This window comes from Poecilia reticulata, linkage group LG6 (genome assembly GCF_000633615.1).
Source record: "Poecilia reticulata strain Guanapo linkage group LG6, Guppy_female_1.0+MT, whole genome shotgun sequence".
NCBI classification, from domain to species: domain Eukaryota; kingdom Metazoa; phylum Chordata; class Actinopteri; order Cyprinodontiformes; family Poeciliidae; genus Poecilia; species Poecilia reticulata.
In genome coordinates, this window is record NC_024336.1 from 20,406,097 (window position 1) to 20,430,374 (window position 24,278).

General features: G+C 38.8%; 1 protein-coding gene across 2 annotated transcripts in view; it reads right to left on the minus strand.

The window, feature by feature from the left end:
• LOC103466266 (polypeptide N-acetylgalactosaminyltransferase 18-like) overlaps positions 1-1,412 on the minus strand; it is a 149,701-nt gene extending 148,289 nt beyond the window's left edge. For both annotated transcript variants that reach the window (XM_008411740.2, XM_008411739.2), the window contains exon 1: positions 917-1,412. In XM_008411740.2, coding sequence (XP_008409962.1) covers positions 917-1,172 — 256 coding nt within the window. In that variant the 5' untranslated portion in view covers positions 1,173-1,412. The remainder of the gene's footprint in view (positions 1-916) is intronic.
• Positions 1,413-24,278: the final 22,866 nt, after the last annotated feature.

A 24,278-nucleotide genomic window follows, 5' to 3' on the forward strand; every position in this document is an offset into this window, starting at 1 on the left:
ACAATAACAACACACACAACCAGATTCATTTTATTACAGTCTGACTCTATTGTTGGGTCTTGATGTCACCTATGTCATTAATTTTAAGGTAATTTTATTTATTATTACTATTAAACTAAAATCTCCAGCATGGGGAAGTGGGATGAGCTCGACTTTTCTCGACAGGTCGTAATGCTATGCCTCATTAGTATGGTTTTCCAGCTGGTAAGGTTTTTCCCCATCATTCCAAATATCATGCAAGGCCACCTTATACTTTCTTGCCTTCTGATGGAAATGCAAAACTGAGTTAAATCATTATGCTGATTTCCACTTCAGTCAGCAGAGGGGCAAAGTTTCTCCAAGCAGGTAACATTTTAATTTAAAGCATCATTTTGGACAAATTGCACTTTTTTTTCCAGATGTCAGTCCTTTATACGATCATTGGCTGGATTTTTCAGAAAGGGGGAAAGGGTAATTGGATGCATTTCCACATCCTTTTAAAAATGTCTGCAGGGGATCGTTTACTCATTACTATGAAGGACTTTTAGGGATATCTGGGCTCCATTGGGACAGTTCTGCTGCAGCCTCTTAAAAATCCCACTTCACACAGTCTCCGTAAATTAAGTGATATGAGGGTGTACACATGCTGCAGCCTACAACAGATGCCAGAGTGACTGTTGACATTTAACTGGGTTCATATTATAAGAGTAAAAATTAACCTAAGTAGCTCTATAGTAGAAGCTGGAGAAGAAAAAAATCTAAAAGTTTCACCCTTAAGATGCGAGAACAAACCAAAGTTTCAAGTTGAGTTGTTTTTCCACTGCCTTTTAACGTGCATCTAAATGTCGATAAAAACTGCTGGCCTCTTTGAAACACCTCCATCTGTATACCAGCGCTGCTTCTGACCCGCTCAGACCCTCAGCGGACCACCACTGACCTTTGATGTGCTCGTTTACGACGCTCTCCAGACGCTCCAAGCGCTCCATAATCCTCAGCGTTTCACCTTTGCCGTCCTCCTCCAACTTTCTGTCCGTCTCCCCGCCTCCACCGCCGCCGATCTCCGCAACTTTGCCCCCGGTGTTGGCCACGTAGTTGGTGATCCAGCCGACGTACAGCAGGCACACGATGTTGGTCATGCCGCTCAGGATCACGCACGTCGACACCAAAGTTTTAGTTCTCCTTGTGCACAACATCGCGACATCCCTCCACGGGCTCCCTGCGCGCCGGCAGGTGGATTGAGCGGAACACACGCACTCGGGATAAATGTGTCCAAAACGCGCGGCTCAGCTCGTCTCCGCTCTCTGCTGCATTGACAGAATGCTCCAAATGCGTTCAGCGGCCGTAATGAAAGTCATCTGACTATATGATTCAGAGAAGAGCCCACGCTGTGCAAGACGGAGAGCCACGCTGCGCTCAGCCGCTGCAAAGATGTGAAACACAAGCCAGCAAATCCCCCCCTGTTGCCTCCCGTCGGGCCAATCGCAGCAGAGGAGGCGGGTTCTGCTGGCCTCTGCCGGTCCCCCCTCACAGCTGGAGTGCACAGATGAAGGCGCAGGGGGAGGTGGGTAATGTATGGACAATGCAATCGACCCGGGCAGATACGGAACTGCTGGATGCAGTTCAGACAGAGACCGGTGAGTGGGTTTAAAGGTAACAGGTGGCTTGTGGAAAGCGCAAAAGTACAGGAACATCTCATTACATGAGAATATTGTAGAAAAGTTCAATAGTTTCTCTCTTTTACATATTCACTACTGTTGGTCTGAATAATGGTATGTTACAGTCAATGGGAAGCAAAAATGTGTAATTATTAGAATCAGTAAAATAGAAATGTGAAGGTAATGTGCTCTCCGTGTTATAGCCAACACAATCACAGGGAGACAGTCATCATCATCATGCAGGCATACACCCTGCATAAGTAGAGTAAGCAACAAAATGTCATTGCCAAAGAAGCTGGCCTGTCATAGAGCATGGTAATGGAAAGTTGAGTGGAAGGAAAATGTGGTGTAAAAGAAAAAGGAGTGCATGCAACAAAGAGTATAACAGCCTTGAGGCGATAGTGGAGCAAAGTTCTTTGTGGGAAAGATTCACTTGGTGAACTCTGGAGCAGGAGTGCTTCAAGACCCGACTAACACAAGTATCAAATCTTTTCAAGTATTTTTCACCAGACATTGTTATTTAGGAAGACTAAAACAAGTTAAATATTTTTTGAATGATAAATGAATGTACACAATTTACTTAATTTTTAACCTTTTTTTAGACTGGTTCTCCACCAATAGCAACTAAGTTTGAAATCGGCCTTTATAAGTCAATAGGCGCTCCATTTAAAATGCTGCATCTTTACATATTTAATGGCTTACAGTAAAAGCCATCTGCATATTTTCTCCCAGCTTTTATTTAAGGCTGATGATTTTTTTTTCTTTACCTGGCAAACAACCAGACAGACAACAAGACAATGTTTTTTTTTGTTTTGTTTTTTTATGTAGACCAATTCTCATTCTGTCCTGTCAAACAAAAGTTATTGGACAAAGTTTTCCTTCTCATTTGCATCCACATCCCTCCTTCCTGAGATTTTTCCTGAGCACACACACACACACACACACGCCCACCCCCACACACACACACACACACACACACACGTGCAGACTGACTGTATATTTGTGATCTGACCACCTAAGGAGCTTACCTGAGAGCAAGAGCAACTTCAGAGCTTTACACCACTAGCAGATGGATCTTGCAGTTAGGCCCTCAAGGCTGCTGCTTTCATCTTTGTCTTTCATCCGTTGCTCCGCCGATCAGACAGACATCCTCGCAGATTCACACACGTGGCACAGAATCGAAAAACTCGCCATTCACCCAAGAGCGCCCTTGCATATTCCGCCACTTCGCCCAGGGTGTAAATAATGCATTAGGTGTGAAATATTAAGGGTCTCTGCGCTTTGCTTTTTTTTTTTTCAATCTCATCTGACCAGCTAACTGTCAGTTTGTCTGCTCCTTTTCTGTTTTGCTGCATTTTCATTTTGGCCAGATAAGTCAGGCAAAAATATTATTATTTTTTGTGCTTGAAGTAAAAGAAAGAAAACCAAAATAGGATCTTGTAAATATGCACACTGTAGATAAAAAAGAAAAAAAAAATCCTGATAAGCAGCAATCAGCGAGAGGAAAAATGATTACCAGGGTCTTTGTTAAGTTAAAAGTGAATTTTTAGTTTGAATCTTCTGCAGAAAATTTCCCTTGCGAGTTTTTCACAGGATTTTGTTTAATGAAATAAAAATATTTCCTTCAAGAAAAAAAATTGACCCTAAGACACAACGGTAGTGGGAAAAAAAAAAAAGAAATTAAAAATTGTGAATTCTGCTTCAGTAATTTGAATTCTAATAACTGATATAAAACCCTTGATGTTTTTTTACTGCAGCTACAAGGCAAAGCTTTACAGAAGTAAATTCCTTGCTAAAGTAAGGAACCTGTTTTTATTATGGTACAATCACAAACTTCAGTTTATTTTTCAGGGATTTACATGATAGGCTAAGGCAACAGAGAGCATAACTTTGAAGCAGGAAAAATATAGTACATCATTTACATTTTACTTTTTAAATAAAAAAAAAAGTCTGAAGAATTTCCACCTAGATGGGGGAACATTTCTAAACTTTAATTTACTATTCTTGCTGCCGATTCACAGTTTAGTTTTTGACTTTGAATAGACCATTTTAGTTTGAGAATAGGTATTGATTTAAACCAGGGGATTCAACTCCAGTCCTCAAGCGCACTGGTGTGTCACAGAGCTTTTAGATGTGTTCCTGGTCCAATAGACCTCCTCAAGTTCTCCACAGTTCTGCTAACCTGATTATTCGACTCAGGTGTGTTGATGTAGAGACGCACCTAAAAGTTTCAGGTCATTGGCTCTGGATGATTGGGATTGAACACCCCTGATCTAAACCACCTGTAGCTCTGGATGTAATTTTAATCTTTCACTTGCTGGAAACTTCACCTCTGCTCTTGTCCCGAGTCCTTTGCTGCCTCCAAGAGGTTTTCTTCCAAACTTTTGAACCAGCTTTTCGGCCCCCCCTCCACAGCACGATACTATTTTATACCACAGAGTAGTGGCAGCGGTACTTGAGAAGCAGGCTTGGGAAACACTGCCACAGAAACAGTGCATTCAGTGAATGTTAGTTTTCAGGCACAATTAGTGCTTTTTGTCCAGAACGTTTAACATAGATCATATTTGACCAGAGCTCCTTTAACTCGCATGTTTTCCTCACATGTCACCTACATGGTTTGTTTTGTCAAACTGCAAACTTTTTTTTTGGTTTTCTTTTAATAAGAACTTTGTGTTTGTCATTCCTTCAAAGAATGGCAAACACCAACAACCACACTAACAACTAATCCTAGGTTGATTATTCTGTCAACAGATTTTCCCACCTGAGCTGTGGATCTCTGTAGCTCCTCTAGTGTTACCATAGGCGTCTCAGCTGCTCTCAATAATGCTCTCTTGCATTAATATAAGGTTTAGATCAGGGGTGTCAAACTCCAGTCCTGAAGGGCCGCTGTCCTGCAGTTTTTAGATGTGCCACAGGTACAAAACACCTGAATCAAATGGCTTAATTACCTCCTCAGTTCTCCAGAGCCTTGCTAATTACTTAATTATTCTATTCAGGTGTGGTGCAGCAGAGGCACTTCTAAAAGTTGCAGGACACCGGCCCTCGAGGACTGGAGTTTGACACCCCTGGTTTAGATGCTCCGCCGTGTGTTGGTGGGTTTGCTGATGTTTTTCTTGGTTTTCATGATGCTGTTTGTTCGCTGATATCTTGCTGACCTCTGTGAGCTTCACAGAACACATGCATTATGTCGAGAGCACACAGCGGCAGACTACCTTTATTAATTAGACGTCTGAGAGCTTTTGGTTTCGTTGCATTTTATTTCAAGGTTTCTAAGCAGAAAGGACATGGTGCATATCCACACCACATTCTTTCGATTTTCATTTTCTGTTTCCCTGTTGCTCGCTCACGTGGAATTCAACTAAAATATGAGGACATTTTGGATTTAATATGACAAGAACGATACAAAAAATGTTCAAGGGGTATAATGGAAATATATGAGAAAGCCTGATTATACATTATATGTGACAAGAGGAACAAGCAAACATTCTGAGCAACAAAAGCACATTGTAAAAATGCTCTGCATATTGTAAACAAGTCATTATCATAGGTAAAAGCATTAAATTAAAAAAAAAAAAGTTTAAGCAGCTGAATCTGATGGAGGTGAATCTTGTCTGAATAACTTTTTATGGACCACAGTTTTTTTTTTTTTTTTTTTGTGCAGAGAAATAATTAAATTTTTATTCCCAGAACTCTTTCTCCGGTCTTCGATTTTGCCTGGGTTATTGGATCATTTGAACATTTAATGAAAAGGGAGAAAATGAACAAGAATATCCCAAACTGGTAGAGCTTTGATCAAACAACTCACAGCCATCGAGAGTGAAGCCAAGACCACGTAATCTGTTTTGAAGAAAAGTCAGAAAGCTCTACTTTAGAAATCAGACTAACGTTAAGAGCAGTGAAGACACTAAAAGCTGCATTTAACTACATTTCTTGATTAAATGAGCTGTTACTTTGCTGCAAAACTGCACGTCTTTGCCATGAACCACATAAATAATGACTGAATTCTTTTTTTGTGTGTGATTCTGTAAGGATTTCTGTTGCTTTAGGAACTTGAGGAACTGCAAAATAAGAAGCATCTGTATCCTAAAAGCTTACGCAGGGAGTCACTATCGCCTCCAAATCTAAAATCATAAGAGCGATATTAATTTGGAATTCAACACAATGACAAACTCATATCCATCCATCCATCCATCCATCCATCCATCCATCCATCCATCCATCCATCCATCCATCCATCCATTATCTTACACGCTTATCCCTAATGTGGTCGTGAAGGGTGCTGATGCCTATGTCCAGCGGCCAACAGGCGAGAGGCGGGGTTACCTTTCACAAGTCGCCAGTCCATCGCAGACACACTCATATATTAAAGAAGAATTATCTCCATTTATGAAGAAGCAATGCATCTCCAACTTCAGCTCAGGTATTTGTTTTTTATTATTAGTTTGATGATGATGGCTTGCAGCGAATGAAAATCCAAAATTCAGTTGTTAAGACACACTGAAGCAACACCAGGAGGTAAAGATAACCAAACGCAATAAGTCCTAGTCGGAAGAATGTATATTTAAAGACCGGCACAATCTTTAAAAAGTTACTTTTACATTTAGCCCTGGCTTGTCTTAATATTTACCTATTGCAGATGTGCGAAGTCCTTATTTTTTTCTATTCACTTTCCACATTTTCAAGTACTCCTCTGCTTGCCCTTTGAGAAACATGTTTAGTACATCTTGCAATGATTTACTGATACAGATGAAATAATCAAATCCATAAAGTGTTTGAGTCCCTACAGGTCGGTCCCCATATCACAAAGCCGCATGCAGCTGCCTGATTTCACCTGATGGTTGAGTTCAACTGTGCAGCACGACCTACAGTCATGTGACTTTGTTGTTAGGTTTGCTGAAAAGCAGGAGCTTTTGCTGCAGCACAGATCTGGATCTCTGGTGAAATGAAAGATAATTGCAGAGGAGGAACTGTCAAAATTTCCTTTCCATTTTGGCATGACATCTCAGTTTCATAGCAGCGGAAGCCATTTCTCTGAATAGCTTTGACAATATAGAGCTGATTATGTGGGGCCATGCCCGAGTGCAACAAGGGCCTAATTAAATCAGTTTGTGAGTGGATCAATTGAAAAGCCCTCTGTGGTGAAAAGCGTTTGCTCTGACAGAAAGGATGAGAGCTGCAGCCCCCTGTGCAGCAAGCTAATAACCTTATAAGCTCAGATGAATGACAAAGAAGAACTGAACCATGAAGGTTGTGGACGATGAAAATATCAAACTTTTTCGTCACTTAAGGAAGTTGGCCTTTCCTTTTGTTAGCATCTGGGATTGACTATCAGAGCTTGGCAAAAAAAAAAAAAGTCTCACTTTATTGGAGCTGTAAATGTGTGGTTTTGTGTTTAAACGTGTTATTACTGAATCTGCTCAATAGAAAAAGGCAGCATCTCTGCAATCACATTTCTTCTTTATCACCTGCTGCACCTTACATCAAATGCATTTGCTTCTAAATACCAGTTCAAGCTGAAAAGGAGGTTTGCTAAGGATTTTATGGTCCTTCTGGGCTCTTAGGTTGTTCCCAGAGTAAGACTGAGGGCATATTTAATAATTATCTTTTCTTTCATTACCAAAACAGCATGTATGCACAGATGTGCAACCGCGCATGTGAATTATTTTCACTACACCATAAAACAATACCAGCTGTGCAAACCCTGTCGAATTTTACCCCTATGAATCTTACTTATGAATGAAGACGTGATATTAGACTTGCTTTAGAAAGGTTTTCAGCTATCAAGCATGGCTGCTAGACAGTAGGGTTTGTATATGAAATTGGATTTTTTTTTTTTTATGTACTTTCATCATATCTCGACTGGCCATGTTTGTTCTCGTCTCAATCTGTCAAACTTTGGTTTTCTTTGACCCATTTCTCTCTTGTGTCTTAACGTAATTTTCCACAGTATTTTCTCATAATGTCTTCCCTAAGTTAAACAAAATATTTTTTCAGTTATTCAAATATATAATGTGATGATTCCCTTAAAATTAAACCTAAATTATTACAATTTTTTTCTTTCTCTAGATTGCTGACATAGTTTTTTTGTTTTTTTTTTGGTTTTAATTCTTGTTTTTAAAGTTGTTGACACTGTTTCTTTAAATACATAGTTCCCTTGAGGCAGAGTGTTTTCACACTTTTAATTGACTTCAAAACTTAAAGCAAAGCACTATTTAACACATTAAATCAATACATCCCAAATCAACAACCAGACCTGTCTCCTGAGCACAGTCAGAGCAAATTATTACCAGCTCTTTTCTAAATCGGGCAAATTTACAGCCCAGCAATATCATACTTAAAATTTCAAACTGAACTAAGGATCTGTTTTTGTGTACACACAGTTTGGCAGCTGTAGTCTGTGGCTTAACAACTCATACTTTAGATTTAATACTTGAGATGGTGACCAACTTACCAGCGCACATTTGACATTGTTATTCCAAAGTAGATGAACATCAATTTTATTAACTTTTGGGTGGGAAATGCCTGATGCAAGCATTGGGTGTGTACCGTCTGCAAATAATTAAAAGACAATTAACAGAGAGGAAATATTGAGAAATGACAGTGGTGGGGTTTGATGAAATGGTTAAAAGAACTTATAAAACTCACAGACTAGATAATTCCTCTTAAACGGCAATCAGACAACCCAAAGCCGAAAGGCTTAAGTTGGAGTATCTGCTGAAAGAAACACTTCCTATTTGAAAACTAACTTTGGGGCTCCAGAAGAGATTAATCTCCACGATGAATGCCTGTTTCTATTGAATGACCCAGCGTTTGAATGCACACAAAATAGTCAAAAGTAGAAAAAATATATATATTTAAAAATGTGCCTGCTGACTTGAAGTTGGCAAATTATTAAAAAAAAAACAAAAAAACAAAAAAACAACTGTTTGAACAATAGGAGCAAAAAATGATGTGGAAGCCTAAATTGTTGATTTTCCTTGACATTTTACCATTGACATTTTTTTCAAAAAATATTTCAATTTGCTGCTGAATAAGGTAAAAACCCTTGCTGTACCTTTTAAAATATAAGATTTCTTCAAGGTAAGAATGCAATCTTCATTGAAGGCCAAGCTAATGGAAAGAATGGGTAGTCACCATGGGGACATATACAAAGGTAGTGTGAAATCTAAAAATTATATGCAACCATAGGCTTGACAAGCAGGAACTAAAAGATACTCAGTCGCAGGAAGTGCAAAGAGACACGAAAGCCCAAGAAAAACTAGCAGAACGTCTTTTACTTCATCCCTCCTTGAATCTCATGTCAGTGACCTAATAGTCTCAAAACCTCAACTCAAGCTCAGCATGTATGTCATTAAGTTTAAATGTCTTTGTTTATGCCACAAGCAACTGTAGTGATTTGTCTAAATTAGAATTGGGAGTGCAAATCTGAGTTTGTGACATTTCAAAATGATTCAAGTGTATACATGCTTCATAATATATGATCAAGTATCCCTTTGTAAAATGCAAAGAGACTTCAAACTTTTTGTGACCTTCGTATCGTGTTTCCTGACGATTTCCTGACCCACATCCAGAATTGTTGAAGGGACACAGAATGACAAAGTGAAAGCTGTTAATACAATGTCATGCAAAACTGAGAGTGACTTCCAAGTCAGTGGCTCAGCAGCATGTGGAAGGGAAGAGGAGCAGTTAGTGAAGGGCAAATACTGAGATAAACAAAGTTTTCAACCTGGCAGACATGTTTAGGTGAGTTAAAAATGTAAGTAAACCAACTTAGCTGCTTTCTTTCAAGGATAAAAGATATATTTAAAGGAAAGCAGCACAATGGTCTGGTTGTACCAGAAAGGCTGATCATCAGGCAAAGACGATCGCCTGATGATCATCTTCATCAGGCTGTCCAACAGCTCTCTTTGTCTCCAAACTGAGGTAGTGGCAGACAGATACAGCAGACCAACCACTCCTTCCAACAGAGATGCTCTGAAGAGACACCAGAATCATGACACATCAATCTTATGGCATAAATCTGTGTGGATAATAAACTACTCTACTCTTAGAAATGTCATGGCAATTTTAAATTGATTGATCTTTCTGACACACACCAGATTTTCAGGCATAGTAGACAAAGATGTTTTACAGGGCTAGGTTTTGGGGAAGTCATTATCACGAGTCTGCTTTATTAGTTCCTAAACCAGTTTTGATGTTTGAATCATTCTGCTGTTGTCTTGGCTGAATGTGTACAAATATATTTTGAGGCATAGTAATATTATGACAATGTTTGATCAGGCGTTTCTGTGTGTAATACACACAGACGGTGCACAAACTGGAGAACCACAGACGGTGCACAAACTGGAGAACCACCCGAAGATTTTAAGGAAGACAAAGCAAGATAAATAAACTAGTCAGTTTGCCACAAAAAATAAAAAAAGAAAACAAATCAAAGCTTACCATCCTTATTTCAATCTGGAGAGACTCAGACGGAGAAAGAAAGTGATTAAAAGAGTTTAATGACAAAATGAACATAAAAATAAACACGCGTTCAGGCCCCGGCCGGGGATGTCGAGCTGGACTTCGATAAGCTCGATGAACATTCCTGATGCAGCATAGGAATGTAGCCCCCCCGGGGCCTGTGCTGGTGGCGGCGGTCGGATGAGGATGAGGCCTGAGGCCTGAGAGCCGGGAGCAGAAGGAGGAGATGGGGCGGAGGTGGGGCGGAGGTGGGTCGATCGCAGCTGCTGAGCAGAGGCGGCCATGGGTGAAGGTCCTTTTGAACTGGAGCCCAAACAATGATTGGCTGGAGCGAGGATTGGACTGGCGCTGATAGGTCCAGGTTGCAGAGAGGGAGACGCTGATTGATGAGGCAGGTGCGACTAGAGTTTTCCAGACTGAACTTTTGTCAAGACTACATTTCTTCTTAAAAATGTAATTCAAAGAATTTAAAGCTGTTTGGTCTGGAACACTGAATTCAGCTAACAATGTTTAAGCAAGTGAACTATTTTAACTAACTCCATCTCATTTTTTTCTTGTTTTGATGAAAGTGAATTGGTAGAGCAACTCATAAATCATCATAAAATGTAGTGCCTTGGTTGCCAACCAACATATGGCTGATTAGTGTGGTGAGATACAGAAATATGTGAAAAAGTCCAACAATGTTGTCTGTCACCTCCTCTAGTTAGGTGTCTGTCGCGCAGTTCAAGCAACGTTGCGCGCAGTGTTGCGTCAACAAAAAAAAAAAACATTTTGTGAGTCCTTCGAAACCAGACTCCCATCCACAAACTGATGTTTATTTTCCTAAGTTTTTTTTTTAACTCTTTGTGATCTTTGTCCACAAGAAAACATTTTAAAGGACCCAAAGCATATTAAAAAAAATAAAAAATGGATTCCAAAGTGAAACTTTCACCCTTGTCTTTTCATGTGGACAGCAAAAACACATCTTTTGTGAAAACCCTTAAGCATTAGCTCGACCTCCAACCTGACCTGTAACTCCATACAAGTCATACAAAACCACCATGACGGTTTAATGGTGTAACCATCATAGAGTGGGGTTGAGGTGGTGGTGAGGAGAGGCGCAGAGACCCAGGTTGTAAAGGAAAATGATGAATTTAATGAAAGCTCAACAACAGTCCAGAACAGGCAGCACGGCAGAGAGTTAGCAAACAGCTAATACCGGTAGCTGAATACTGAAGACTGAAAAACAAGAGCTAAGCAAACCAGGACTTCACAGTTCAACTGGAGCACTTAAAGGTACAACCAGACGTAATACAAGAGCTGAGGTCACTACAGGACTTCACAGTTCTACTGTGGACGGCCAACAGACAAAACGACATACGTTAGACAAGGACCCGACAAAAGACAGAGACAACAGGTGGGCTTAAATACACAGGGAGGGTAATGAGGTAACTAGACACACCTGGGAAGCAATCAACAGGGAAGAGACAACAGAGACTCACAGGACAGAAACTAAACACAGAAAACCCTTAAAAATAAATACACAGAAACACGAATCATGACAGTAACACATGTTTTTGGCAGTTCTCCAGCTCTACAAAAAACACCACGCATGTTTTGTTTGCTTGCCATGTTTAGCGCCACATATGGACACAGATGTTTTTGAAAATAACAACCTGTTTGAGGAAAAAAAAAAGCAACACTGTGTGCACAGGGCTTCAGAAAAATGAATTCAATGCTTTTAGAAGATGGTCATGCAGTGTGCAGCTGAAGGAGAATGACCAGAAGATGCTTGTTATCTTTTGTTAAAACTAAGGAGGAGTAATTTAAGCTTTTTAACCCTCATTAACTGTTGTAGACATGTTGACATGGCCTAATGACATTCATTCAACACCAGAGCACGAGTTCAAGGAATGTATGAGTAAGATAACTTAAATTAATTACTGAATAATCAGTCTATTCATCTCACTTATCTTTATCTCACAACTCTGAAAAATGTAGTCTGGCCTCCTATTAATCTCCCAAATGACTAGTTCTGAAGTGAATATCCATCCATCCATCCATCCATTTTCTTCCGCTTATCCGGGGTCGGGTCGCGGGGGCAGCAGTTTCAGAAGGGATGAAGTGAATATGCACCATTTTTTTATCCATTCAAACTTTCTTTATTTTATATATATATAGATACAAAATGTATATATATGAAGCATAGATTACAAAATTGTAAGGGGAACCAAGAAGTTTGGCACCAGTGCAATAAAAGATGCTTTTATTTCAAGGCTTTTTCTTAAAACATCTTGTAGAATGTGTTGTATATCTGAACATAACAAATGCCAGCATTGCTACTATTGGAAGTAACATAAAACCATGAAGTGGCAGTTTTACTTTAGATGGAGCAAATCTCATTAACTATTGATAGAAATACATTATATTCTCTGCTTTGTGTCTTCCTTTCTTTCTTTTATCTTTTGCCATTTTTCATTGCCGCTGCTGCGCATTTGCTCAGAAAGTATTAGACACAGATATGCTTGGTTTGTGGCTGTATTGAATCCATGTGAATATGTTTATCTGTGCTGTGCTGCTGTACGGATTTGTGTTGTTATACATGTCACCCCTCACTCTCCTCCTCTTCCTGGCTGCAGAGTGGTTACCTTAACAAACCTTCCTCCCATTCATCCTTATTTCTGAACCTGTCTCGTAGTACTGGGTTCTGTGGATATAATCTGACTAGCGTGAAGAAGTAGCCGTCTTTAGCTTTCATCTTAAAAGAATCTGTCTCGCTGTCGTAGCGACTTTTTCTCATAAATGTCACAGACGGAACTCAGAACAAGCCTGGTGGTGTTCTGTTAAACGGGCTCCAAATCATCTCTGCACCCCATGACAACTGAAAGCAAAGATGGATTTTCTGAAGTAAAAAATGCTTTGGGGCACAGCACCCAGAGATCTGACCTTTACAGCCTCAATTCCCACAGCGTTTATAAAAACTATACTTAACTTGAGCTCAGATCTTAAAAAATATATTCTCTAACAATACAAGTTAGCAATAAAATCCATCAACAAATGCTTTGGGTATTTCTGAATGCGTACTTCAGTTTAAATGTGTTACGTATTACGCTGTTAGTTCACCTCATGCCATCGCATTTCAATTTACAGTTTCTTTTTTTTTAGTGCTACAGTCCTGCCCATGCGTTAAATTACTTCTAGCAGTAGCACTCTCTTGGGCACTAAGTATGTTCTCCCAGCTGTAGCAGAATATTCTTCCTTCGAACCTAAATATGCTTTAAACCACAGATTTAAGAGTCGATATCTAAAATGGATCCAATTTGAACTCCTTGCAATTAATATACACTGAATAAAAATGGACCTCTAAGGTTGTCACTCCTACACTTGAATATAAAGTCATTATTACAGATGGCCTCGGGGCTTGTCGACAGAATCCTCATTTCTACTCCAGTTGCACTTTTTAATATAGAAACAGCATTTTAGAATAAAAATTAACAAAGCAAATAAAAAAATATATATGTAAAAACTTTAGAAAGCTTAGTTTTAGTGTATTAATGTGTATTTCAGAAGTGACACGTTAGTAAAGCAATGTATTTGTGTTTCTCAAATGGATGGCTAATTTTATTGTAGTTTCTGTTGAAAGGTTATGAATAATATATAATTTAAGTACAATAACTCAGCTATCATTTGCAGTTTTTGTAAGATGGATTTTTCTTAGCTTTTCTGTTCTAAATTTGGCTCAGGACCAGATAAAAAAAAATATTTATGGAAATAGCAATAATACTTCACCTGACTTTTTTCCCACCGCCCTGAAAGACACTGTGTGAAAGTGATGCCATGGACGTCATTTTTAAAGCAAAATTAAGTTCCTGAGCTTTTGTTCCCTGTAGCAATCAGAGACAAAGAGAAGAAATGCAAACTTTTATCATTTACAAGTCACAACCACAAATCAGAAGTAAACAGAAGAAATAGAAAGATGATGAACTGGTTATAATGAAATAGTGCTTTTGTGGGAAGTAAATTAACGTGAATCAACACAAGACTGTGTCTCTTGGTTTGTTTGTTTGCTTGTTTGGATGGATACACCAGCATAAAAATGTGTTTAGACACGTGTAAAGTACTCCTGCACTGGAGTAGCAGCTCCAAGGCCAAAGAGGCACAGGAAGAGCGATTCAATGTACTCCTGAACCAACTCCAAAACCATTTACCCCAGTGCAGGCTAAGCCCAGATCCTGGTCACTCTTGCAGCCGGGCACCCACACAGGCCGCCATCAGCAAAACTTCCTTGGACTGGGAAAGAGCAACCTGTACAGAGCTCCCATCCCACTGGACAGCAAGCTACAGTGACTATGACCCAGAGGAACCAAAGGAGCAAGGGCACCAGGCCTTCCTGTTGATCTGAACCCTGGGAACTTCACCAGGGTCCAGATCAGTTCCAGCAACCCACAATGGACTGGAACATCCAGCCTTCATCCTGCATTATGATGAACTGATGGTTCTTTGTGCTCTATCTCCAGATACAGTCCTCAGCTTGTAAACCTCTACAAAACCTGCAGATTGCTAGGGGATGACAGATTTTCCATTTATTTTGTGTTTGTGCTCTGTGTTGGTGTGGGTTCTATTTTGAGTTGCACTTGTTTTATTTAGACTTTGACTTCATGTTTTCCCTGTTCCTGTCATATCCACAGACCGGTGTGCTGGTTGTTGGGTTTCGGCTCTCTCCTCCTCTTCCTCTTCTGCAGGGTGTGGTGGGCAGATGTAGCTTCCAGGTGGCTTGCATTTACGCCAGATGGTTTACTACTACTTGTGGTAACTACCATGGTCGCTGTGCTAACACAGACTACTTATGATATTACTTACCTTTGATCTGTCTATCCTCCAACTGTCCCTCTCCTCCGGCCTAGGAACCTATAGAGCAAACCGATCATGACTCACAACCAAGCAGCCAACTACCAGATCTGTGGCTGCTCCACACCCTTGCTCGATTGCCTTCCCGGCTTCATAATGTAAGACCCTGACTCCTTCTGCATAACCAGTTCTCCTTTGAATCATCTCCCTGTCTTCTAGTGAAGTGAGGATCCAGGCCGGACTTGGTATTCGCCCTCCTGCAGAAAGATCATTCAAAAGATGTTTTCTGTTCAATATTCAACGTTTAACCTTGCTATTCCTGGTGTTTGTAATTGTTGCCAGAGTCATCATGGCAGTTTCTAAGTTGTCTTGTGACCTACGGTTATGTATTTCTTGTTATTTTGGTGTGTATTTTTTTTTATGTTGTTGGTTGTTAATTCTTCCCACAGTCTTGCCCATTTCTAGTCTGGTAATCATCTTCCTATGACCAGTCTTATCCTTTTTGCCTCTGGTGGTACTTTGTATATTCTAGTTACCATATTGCTCATGCAAGTTCTTTTCTATTTTTTATTAAGACATCTTGACTACCTCCTTTTTGTCTTCTCTCAAGCTAGCAAACACTTGTAGTGAAACACCTTTAGTAAAGCCACCAAAAGAGCTGAATCACGTCTCTCGACTGCAGAATCAACAGCGAAAGCTGCAGTGAACCCCAGACAACCCGTAACTCATTTGCACGACAGCACTGGGCTTAATCCCTTATGGAATTTCATTCAGAATTTGTCACAGCTGGCTGAGCCCAGTGTTGACCCCTGCAGACTTTTCTTTCTGTTCCTCACACTTTCCCTGCATTAAAAACTGTCGAACTCATCTAAACTCATAGGTCTTTCTCGGAAATGCTGAACATGTGACTTCTTTTTCTTTCTCTTCGTCACACCATCCTCATCGGACACACAAATGAACATGCCGCTCCTATTCTCTTTATTTTCAGTCAGAAACGTGACAGCCCCTTGTTCGGCTCCCCAGGCTCTGACAATGACAGCCGCTCCGTGTCAGAGGAGATGCACTTTAGAGGCTTGGAGAAAGGCTGACTGAGTTCACCATAAAGCGCTCTCTCCCTCGCCATCTGTTTTTAAAACTCTTGCTACTTTCATTTCTGTTCTCCATTCACCACCATAGGACTTCTAGATAAAGAGAGGCACTCCCAGGGATGTAGCTCATTAACATCACTTATTGATGTCTCTAGTCTCAGAAGACGGCAGATCAAAAATCCATTAATGATGTGAAGATCAAGCTGACCATTTCAAAGATTCTGTCTTAGTAAGTTATTTGTTTCCAAAGCTCGATTATCTCATTAGGATGTGGCCGCTTTTTTTTCTTTTCTTTTTTTTTTTTTTTTTACCACAAATAAAGACATTCTCTTGAGCCAAATAAATCAGATGAACAATGTCTAAATACAGCACCTAATTTGAAAATGTTCTCTTTTCAAAAATTTCCCATTACTTTGAAATCCTGATTGAAACAAAAGGAGCTGCACGTAATGGTCTTAGTCATCTCGCAGTTATACTCATCCTCAAGCACTTTACTGCAAGACAAGAGACGTTATTGCTGAAGTGTGTCCCAGGTCTGTGCCAAGATCTTTTTTATGTTGCAGAGTCCCTAGAAGGAATCCCGGAGGCATGCTTGACAGATGCTTCAGCCGCTATAGTTGTTTCTTTTCATGTGGAAGGGAACCAGTTTTTTTTTTTGTTGTCTTTTTTACGGAGGATCACTTCTCTCCTTATCTGTCCTGACTGACATTTTTTTTATCTTTCCTAAGATGTGGTGTAACACCACCCAAAGTTTAAAACTGTGAGTTTGATTTGGAGCTTTATGCTTTGTATTTTAAAAGGGAAAATGTGTGCCTTTTCAGATCAGGGATTTTCTTTGGAGTGTACAGGAAGTTCAAGAACACAAAGGAATCGATTTATGGTATTCTTCCTCCTTCGTATCCAATTATAGCAAAAAGTCAGAGGTGCATTTTCTTTCCAACAACTTCACAAATAAAATAAGAAAGTGGATGTTTAAACACCCACCCACCACAGTGTCGCCACATAATGAATGTCCTAATGAAAAAAATATTACACCAGACCAATAAAACTAAACGTTTTAATAAATGTAGGCTTGATGAAAAGTATGCTTAATACATGCGCAAAATTTGTTATTTTGAAGAGGCACTTTTAATCTCGTAAACGAGTCTCACTGGTTAGATTTGAAAGCATCATTCTAATTGAATATGACTATTAAGAAGACAAATTATGTTAATGGCATGTTTTTTCACCCAAAACAGGTCATTCTTAATTAGTTCTAAAAAAAATAACATAATTGCTAAAAGTTACTTATCTCAGATTGAATCTATAGTTGTGTTTCTGTGAATACTTGGAGGATAATGGCGTTTTGCATGGTAAGAAATTCTGAGTTTTTAGCCAAAAGAGTCCATTGGAACGACTTCTGCAGATGTCTGACTTTCTAAATCAGTGGTTTCTCATCAATTCTGACTGTGTACAGTAAAGGTAGCTGCATTACAAATCACTTTGTAGCAAACATTAAATACTTAAATATTCTATTTGTGAAGTTGTTGCCACAGTACTTTAATGTACAAAATACTAAGAAATGCATTTATTCCAGCCTTGTGATAAGGCATAAATAAATCAGTAGTTTTTCAAGGGGACTACAGTTGGACCATTTCCAGATCTGACTTCCAGAGAAAAATGGATGCATGGACATTATTAAGTAAGACACTCAAAAGGCAACTTAGTCTTTGTAAGGAACAGGATTTAACATCTGCCTAGTTAATGAGTCAAATTATTTGCAATATCTTTGAAGCACGCACCCTTATGGACATTTCCTAATATAATCCACTGGGACACCCAGTCAAGCATTTAATTTACTCGACAACCCGAACATGTTAGCTTTTATCTCCTGCTAAAGCTGACTTTAACGGATGAAACCGAGGTTAGAGATTTGTTTCCAGGACCTTCAGTGGCCTGTGAGGAGCCAATATCCCCACAACGCTCTGCTAATGTCATCGCTCTGACCCACAGGCTCTTTGCTGTGGAGGTCAGCAACAGCAAGGTACACAAGGAATTGCTGTTTATATTACTACAGCCAGCCAGTCGGCAAAGAAGCAAAAATATAGGCAATATGTATTTTGGGCTCAGTGCAAATGCCTGGCCAGGTTCATGTTGGGTTATTAGAAGGTGTAAACAGGACCTTAAAAAGAGGCCGTCTAAAGCATTAGTTCACAGTCCATGTCAGGAAGGGTATAGTGGTATACAAAACAAGTTTACTGTAATTTGTGACTGAAAGTCTGCTGGTAAAACGACAATATTAATATAATGCTAGTCATAGATCACAAAATAAAATAAAATCAGGCTTGTTAGACTTGTTTTATTTGTCATTCTTGGACAATATCCCCACAAATATCAATATGTAATTGATATTTGGTAGATTGATATTACTATTCTACTTGTCATGTTTCTGATGAAGAAGCTCTCTCCTGCCCCCTCTAGACCAATTTATGTATTGTCTGAATCACAAGGAAAATATAAAATAATGTTTTTTGGTGATGATTACCAACTACTTTAATCAACCCATGTGTGAAATTTTAGCTTAACTGATGTAAGTAGAATTGAAAAGCATGAGTAACATTCTCCTCTTTTTTGCTGTTTTAGAAATGGGTTTGAACAGAGTACTTATGATGTATCTTATCTGCCTTGGATAGCAGGATCAAGGTGCGAAGTATCTACAACACATGACGATTATGTTGCACAAACCTGATATGTATATTGTATAAATATTGTATAAATGTGATTATTAAATTATATAAATGTGATAAAACTGTTTTTGATAGTCTGCAAAAACAATTTTTCCTTTGAGACAGCAATACGTTTCCAAGGAGCAGAATGGAGGAGAAAAGGTCTCTCTTTTTTTCTAGCTGAAGCCAGATTCATGTAAAGAATAAATTCTGGAAATAAAACTTTCAAAAACATTTAAACAATTTTTCAGTCATTCTACATGATGCAATTTCATACACCATCAATTTGGCCCAGTGACAGTTTCTGTCAGTAGTTTTCAAGTAAAAGATAAATGAGTAGCAGTGTCTTTAAACATAGTCTCACCAGTATGACACTGATGATGGGGTTGTCTCCAAACATCAACGTACAGGTCTCGCCTTGCCTTGGCACACGCTTGATTGCTACGTTAACCTTAACATCTAAAATGAAACCATTAATAGCACTATGGCCAACAACCCATTTGACATGAGTATGACTTCAACACTTATCTCCATTTAAGCTGCCATACATTGCTAAAGATTTCTCACCTCTCAAGACTGTAAAAGTACAGATATTTCTGAATGGGATTTATTATTTCACACCAGTAACAAAGCACAACTTAAGACGGTAAGAGATCAAATAAGCTAAAAATGAAGGGTTTTATTTTTAAATATAGACCACTATATCAGGTATGCATCTTCATTTGGTGGTTCAAATCACCGAGTCTCAGAGCAGAAATTCAGTGAATTCAGACGTCTTGAGTAAGCAACAACATCTTTTTGATGTCAGAGGTCAGAGGAGAAATGCCTCATTGGTTTAGGATGAGAAAGGCAACAGTTGCTCAGTCAACCACTGGGTACAACTAGGTATGCAGCTCTCTAAAGGCACAACATGCCAAACTTTAAAACAGACGGGCCACGGCAGCAGTAAATTTGACCTGACTGCAGTCAAAGGGAGAAAGGGTTGAACCCAGAACTAGCAAGGCCTCAAGTTATTCCTAATAAAGTAGGTGGTGAGTACACTTTCCACTCTACAAGAAAAAGAGAAATTCCATAAAAAGGAACAAAGCTCTGATTACATGAACTATGCAGGATACATATTGAAGCTACGTCTACCTCTCAGCCAATCAGTCTGAAATCTGAGCTTTAGCTGCGTTCAGCAATCACTTAAAGAATTTCCACAGAAATTATCGTTAATGGGCCATGAGATTCCAGTAGGGACATTTTTGTCATTATCTTAGAGCTCTGCCTATTTCTCTGTCTATTGAAAAATAAATTGCAATGTAAGTTGGTCAGGAAGCATTTCTATCAAGGGAATTTCTGCGAACGAACCAAATTCAATCATTTCTTCCTGCTCCCCATTGCCCAGTTCACCCATGCATTACAGTAAAGTCACTCACCACAAGCAAGAAGAGACGCGGCTGCTTTCACATCAACCTGTCTCAGAACAGGAAATGCCAAAGGGAAGACGAAGGACTCCTAATGTTTAAAATAAAAATTAGAGGGATAGAAGATGTTGCAATAATGACATAACAATTAAAGAATATGAAGGAATGAGAGGAGGGGCAATACAACATACAAAAAAAAAAGCAAAGTATGACTAATTTTGGGGTATAAATATGATATAAATTCATATTTACACAGATGTGACATGTTTGGCTCTGGTCTTGAAACAAATGTACTTTCTCATACACACGCACACACACCCACACGCACACCTACACACACACGCACACACACAAAGGAGTACACACAAAATAAAACGTGAAGGTCACTGATTTGATCTACTCAGCCTTTCAGAAGTGTACGCTGTAATTTGGTGATAAATCTAGACATTGAGTTTGAGTAGGTGACCACGTCTGTTGGCTATGCCCTCATGCAGAAGATCATAAGCTGCTCCCTAAGCAATAAACACAACATAAATTAATTATGATGCGGTATAGCTGAAAGTAACAAATAAATCACGTTTATTTTTGACATGCAAGCGTAACTTGTTTTTAAATAACACAATATTCAACCATTTTAGACTGCGTGTTCTTCACAGTATTTTCTTTAGTGATACTTTGTAAGAAATTTGAAAAGAAAAACATCAATAGAAAATAGTCTGTTTAATGTATTTTTATTGTAATTAGTGTTTAATCGATATGATTGAAAAGTTGTTGCACTTTTAATTATATATAAAAAAATATTGATTGGATTATTTTAACAGCTTCCATTTGTAGTTTTTTAAAATTGTTTTATACTAACAATGTTTAGTCACAAACCTATGATTCAAATAAATCTTCAAAATTGTTTAAGAAAAAAAAAGCAGTTTTTCTCTTTGTGTTATGGTGGAGTGAGGTAGTAAAAAAAATACTTTCAAAGAAGTGGTGAAAGCGAGAAAACATTCCCTGCTGAGTTGTTATGAATGCAGCTCACACACAAAACCAAACGCTGCCAGCAGCACAACACCTGATCTGGTTGTGCCGAACATAATTGGATCAACTTTGGCACTGTGTAAAGTGTCAGAATTAATGCTGGAGACACTGCAGATTCCTGCTGAAGAGTGCCATGAGATAGATCTGTTTTCTTAAAACAACAAATGAACAAGAACAAAAAAAAAACAAAATTAAACAGATGTCTAGTGCAAGAAACAAACCTGAGAACACAGCAAAGAACAAGGGAAAGCCAGGGACCTAAAAAGCTGATGAAGCAGGTGAGTTACATAACTGAGATGGGAAAACGCAGGTGAGTTCAATGGGTATCTCCCTGTTTAAGTCAGGGACTCAAACTAGAATTAACTAAACACAACTTAAACTATTCAGGAAGGTAACTTGAGAAAACAGATCTACCAAATAAAAATTAACGTAAAAAACATGAACCATAAAAAACTCACGACAAAACCACAATTCAAAACACCCAAAAATCGTAACAAGTAACCAGAGTTCTCATGATTTTAAAGAAAGCAAAAAGAAAATCTCCACAGCTTTTCTGTATAGTTAGTGGAGATGATATTGGTTTTAGTTTTAACAAAATAACTTTAAAGGTTTATTCTCATTTTTATTGATGCTTTCCTTGGCTATAATATTATTCATGGTCATTTTCAATATGATTTGATACACAAAAAGATTAACAAATGTTTGTGTATCTGTGTGAAGATGTTTGATAGTGCCTGCTCAAAAGACGGGGACTGCAAAATCAAATAAAAGGAATGGGGGAGTTATTTGTTGTATGTTTTCTGTCATAATTCCCTGATTGTGCTGTTTTGTGTTTTCTCCACAGTAAATACAGACATACAAAGATGAGCTGTAGGCATCAACTCAGCATGTTTTAATGAGTTGTTCTCACCCATACTTTGAGATGTTCCTGCTGTTCTGACAGCTCCAGAGGCCTGTACAGCCAGCAATCATTTCTGGAAGTTATGAAATCAAAACCACTGCAGACGTTGGGATTGTAGAAAATACAGACAAATACATTGATCGGTTAAAAAAAAAAACCCAAAAAACAAAGGGTTACAGCTCAAAGAACGAAGTGTAACCGGTTGGATGAATATAATATTCAGAGAGTCCTGTGCCGTGTTGTCAGAGAAATGAGGTGGTTAAATTCATACCTTTACTTTAAAAATACAAATTCCTCCTGTCGTTGTAATTATCGTTGGGGGGAATATCAGCCATTCTTTTTTGTTGTTTGTTTTTATTGGGTCCTGTCTGGCAGTGCAGCCCTCAGAGTTGTTGTCTGAGTCCCAAGGAGAAGAGCTACAGATTTATTTTCACAAGTGGAGAGTTTCAGCTTCTTATGTATTTGAAGTCTGCATCTACATCTACAACTTGAACAAACTGACTGCCGAAAGAGAGGGGGGAAAAAGATAACCGAGGAACCAAAACGTATTCATATTTAACAACAACAATGTCACTGGAAATGACACATTAACAATTTGCAACCATGGCCAAAGAGAAAGTGTTTGCCAAAGATTAATAAAACAGTCATCTTTAATTCCCAACCCTTTTTGTGAGGGAATGAACATACTGAAAAGCCAGACAGATACTCCCCACAAGCATAACAGGAAAGCAAGAATCATCAATCAGATCCTGTTTCAACAGTTAAAGGATGAAACATGGCCAAAAGAGACTGATGAAATGTACAGAAATACGCCTTGCAGCGATTCTGAAAGCAAAAGGAAAAACAAAAACCCCACAGAACTTGAACAAACTGTGTAAAATTCCTCTGAAGCATTGGCAAAATGAGAAATATGCTCAGTAAACGTGATGTGAAATATTTGTGTTCCTAACACGGAGACATTGATTTCAGATATCACAGCAGCTTTCTGCTTTTGCTCTGTCAATAACGTGACCTTTGAGCTTCCACTTGCAGTTAGAGTTTCACAGCATCACCTAAGCAGCCCGATGTCTCCGAATGCCAAACATGACACATTCGGCATGTTAATGAGGTAATTAATGAAACTCATTATTGTCCTCATTTAAAAAGTATTTCAGTGTCAGTCGAGTCTCTGCATATATTACAAAATGCATGAAATAAGAGTGTTAATGTGCTCTGCATGGTGATGTTTGTCTTCTTTTATGGACAAAACAAGTGAGTCCGGCGAGACAGAGAAATTCAGATCGTAAACACGAACTGAAACTTTTCAGTTTTAGCATTTATTGGAATTGTCTGCAGGGCCTTAACACGAAGATGCTACTACACTGTATGCAATCCCCAAACTATAAAGATGTCAATGAAAAGTTTGTGACTTTCTTTAATTCTACTAAATTACACAGTCTTTAACATTTTTAGAACATGTATTTAAGAGTTGAAAATTATATTAATATCAAATTTAGCCAATTGTGATGCACACCTACTCTGTAGAGAACCGAGACTGTCTCAGCTCTCAGCCGAATGTAAGAGTGGAAAATACCTCACCACATTTCATGACCATTACATGGTTTGCATTAGCACTGTAACTGACTGTTTCTACTCACCCGTGACTTTCTGGATGTTGTAGCCTTTTGCATTTTACAGCAGTTTACAACAGTTTAAACCAACTTTCTTCTGTAATGTTCTTCTCTAACACCAGACTGACTTGTTTAAATATGGTAAACAAGTCAGTTTACCACATTGTTGCAAGCAGATTATTTGTAACAATGTCCTTGACTCAACACTTCCAGCAGCAGTCATCAATAAGCCACGTCTGTTTACAAACTTGTCAAGCAAATCCGTTTGCCAAATGAACATGCTAGCAGTCTTTTAGCGTGAATCATCTTTTAAGCTTGAAGCATTTCAATTTGACTGCAGTTATTTGTCGACGGAAAAACTTGCAGGCCGTGTGGTTCTCCTGTTCAGAGCACCTTAGAATCCAGGATTCTTACAGACCAGCATTAAGTGTGACCAGTGTGAGATTGTTTGGGATAATCTGCTGATTTTGTTCCATTGTATTTTATCAAATCCAAACAACACCTGACACCTCTCTTCTGACCAGCTTGATGAGAATGCTGATTTTACTTTTCTTCAGAACTCTGTGCTGTGTGACCAAACCAGCAAAGGCAGCAACATCTGCTCTAATATCCATG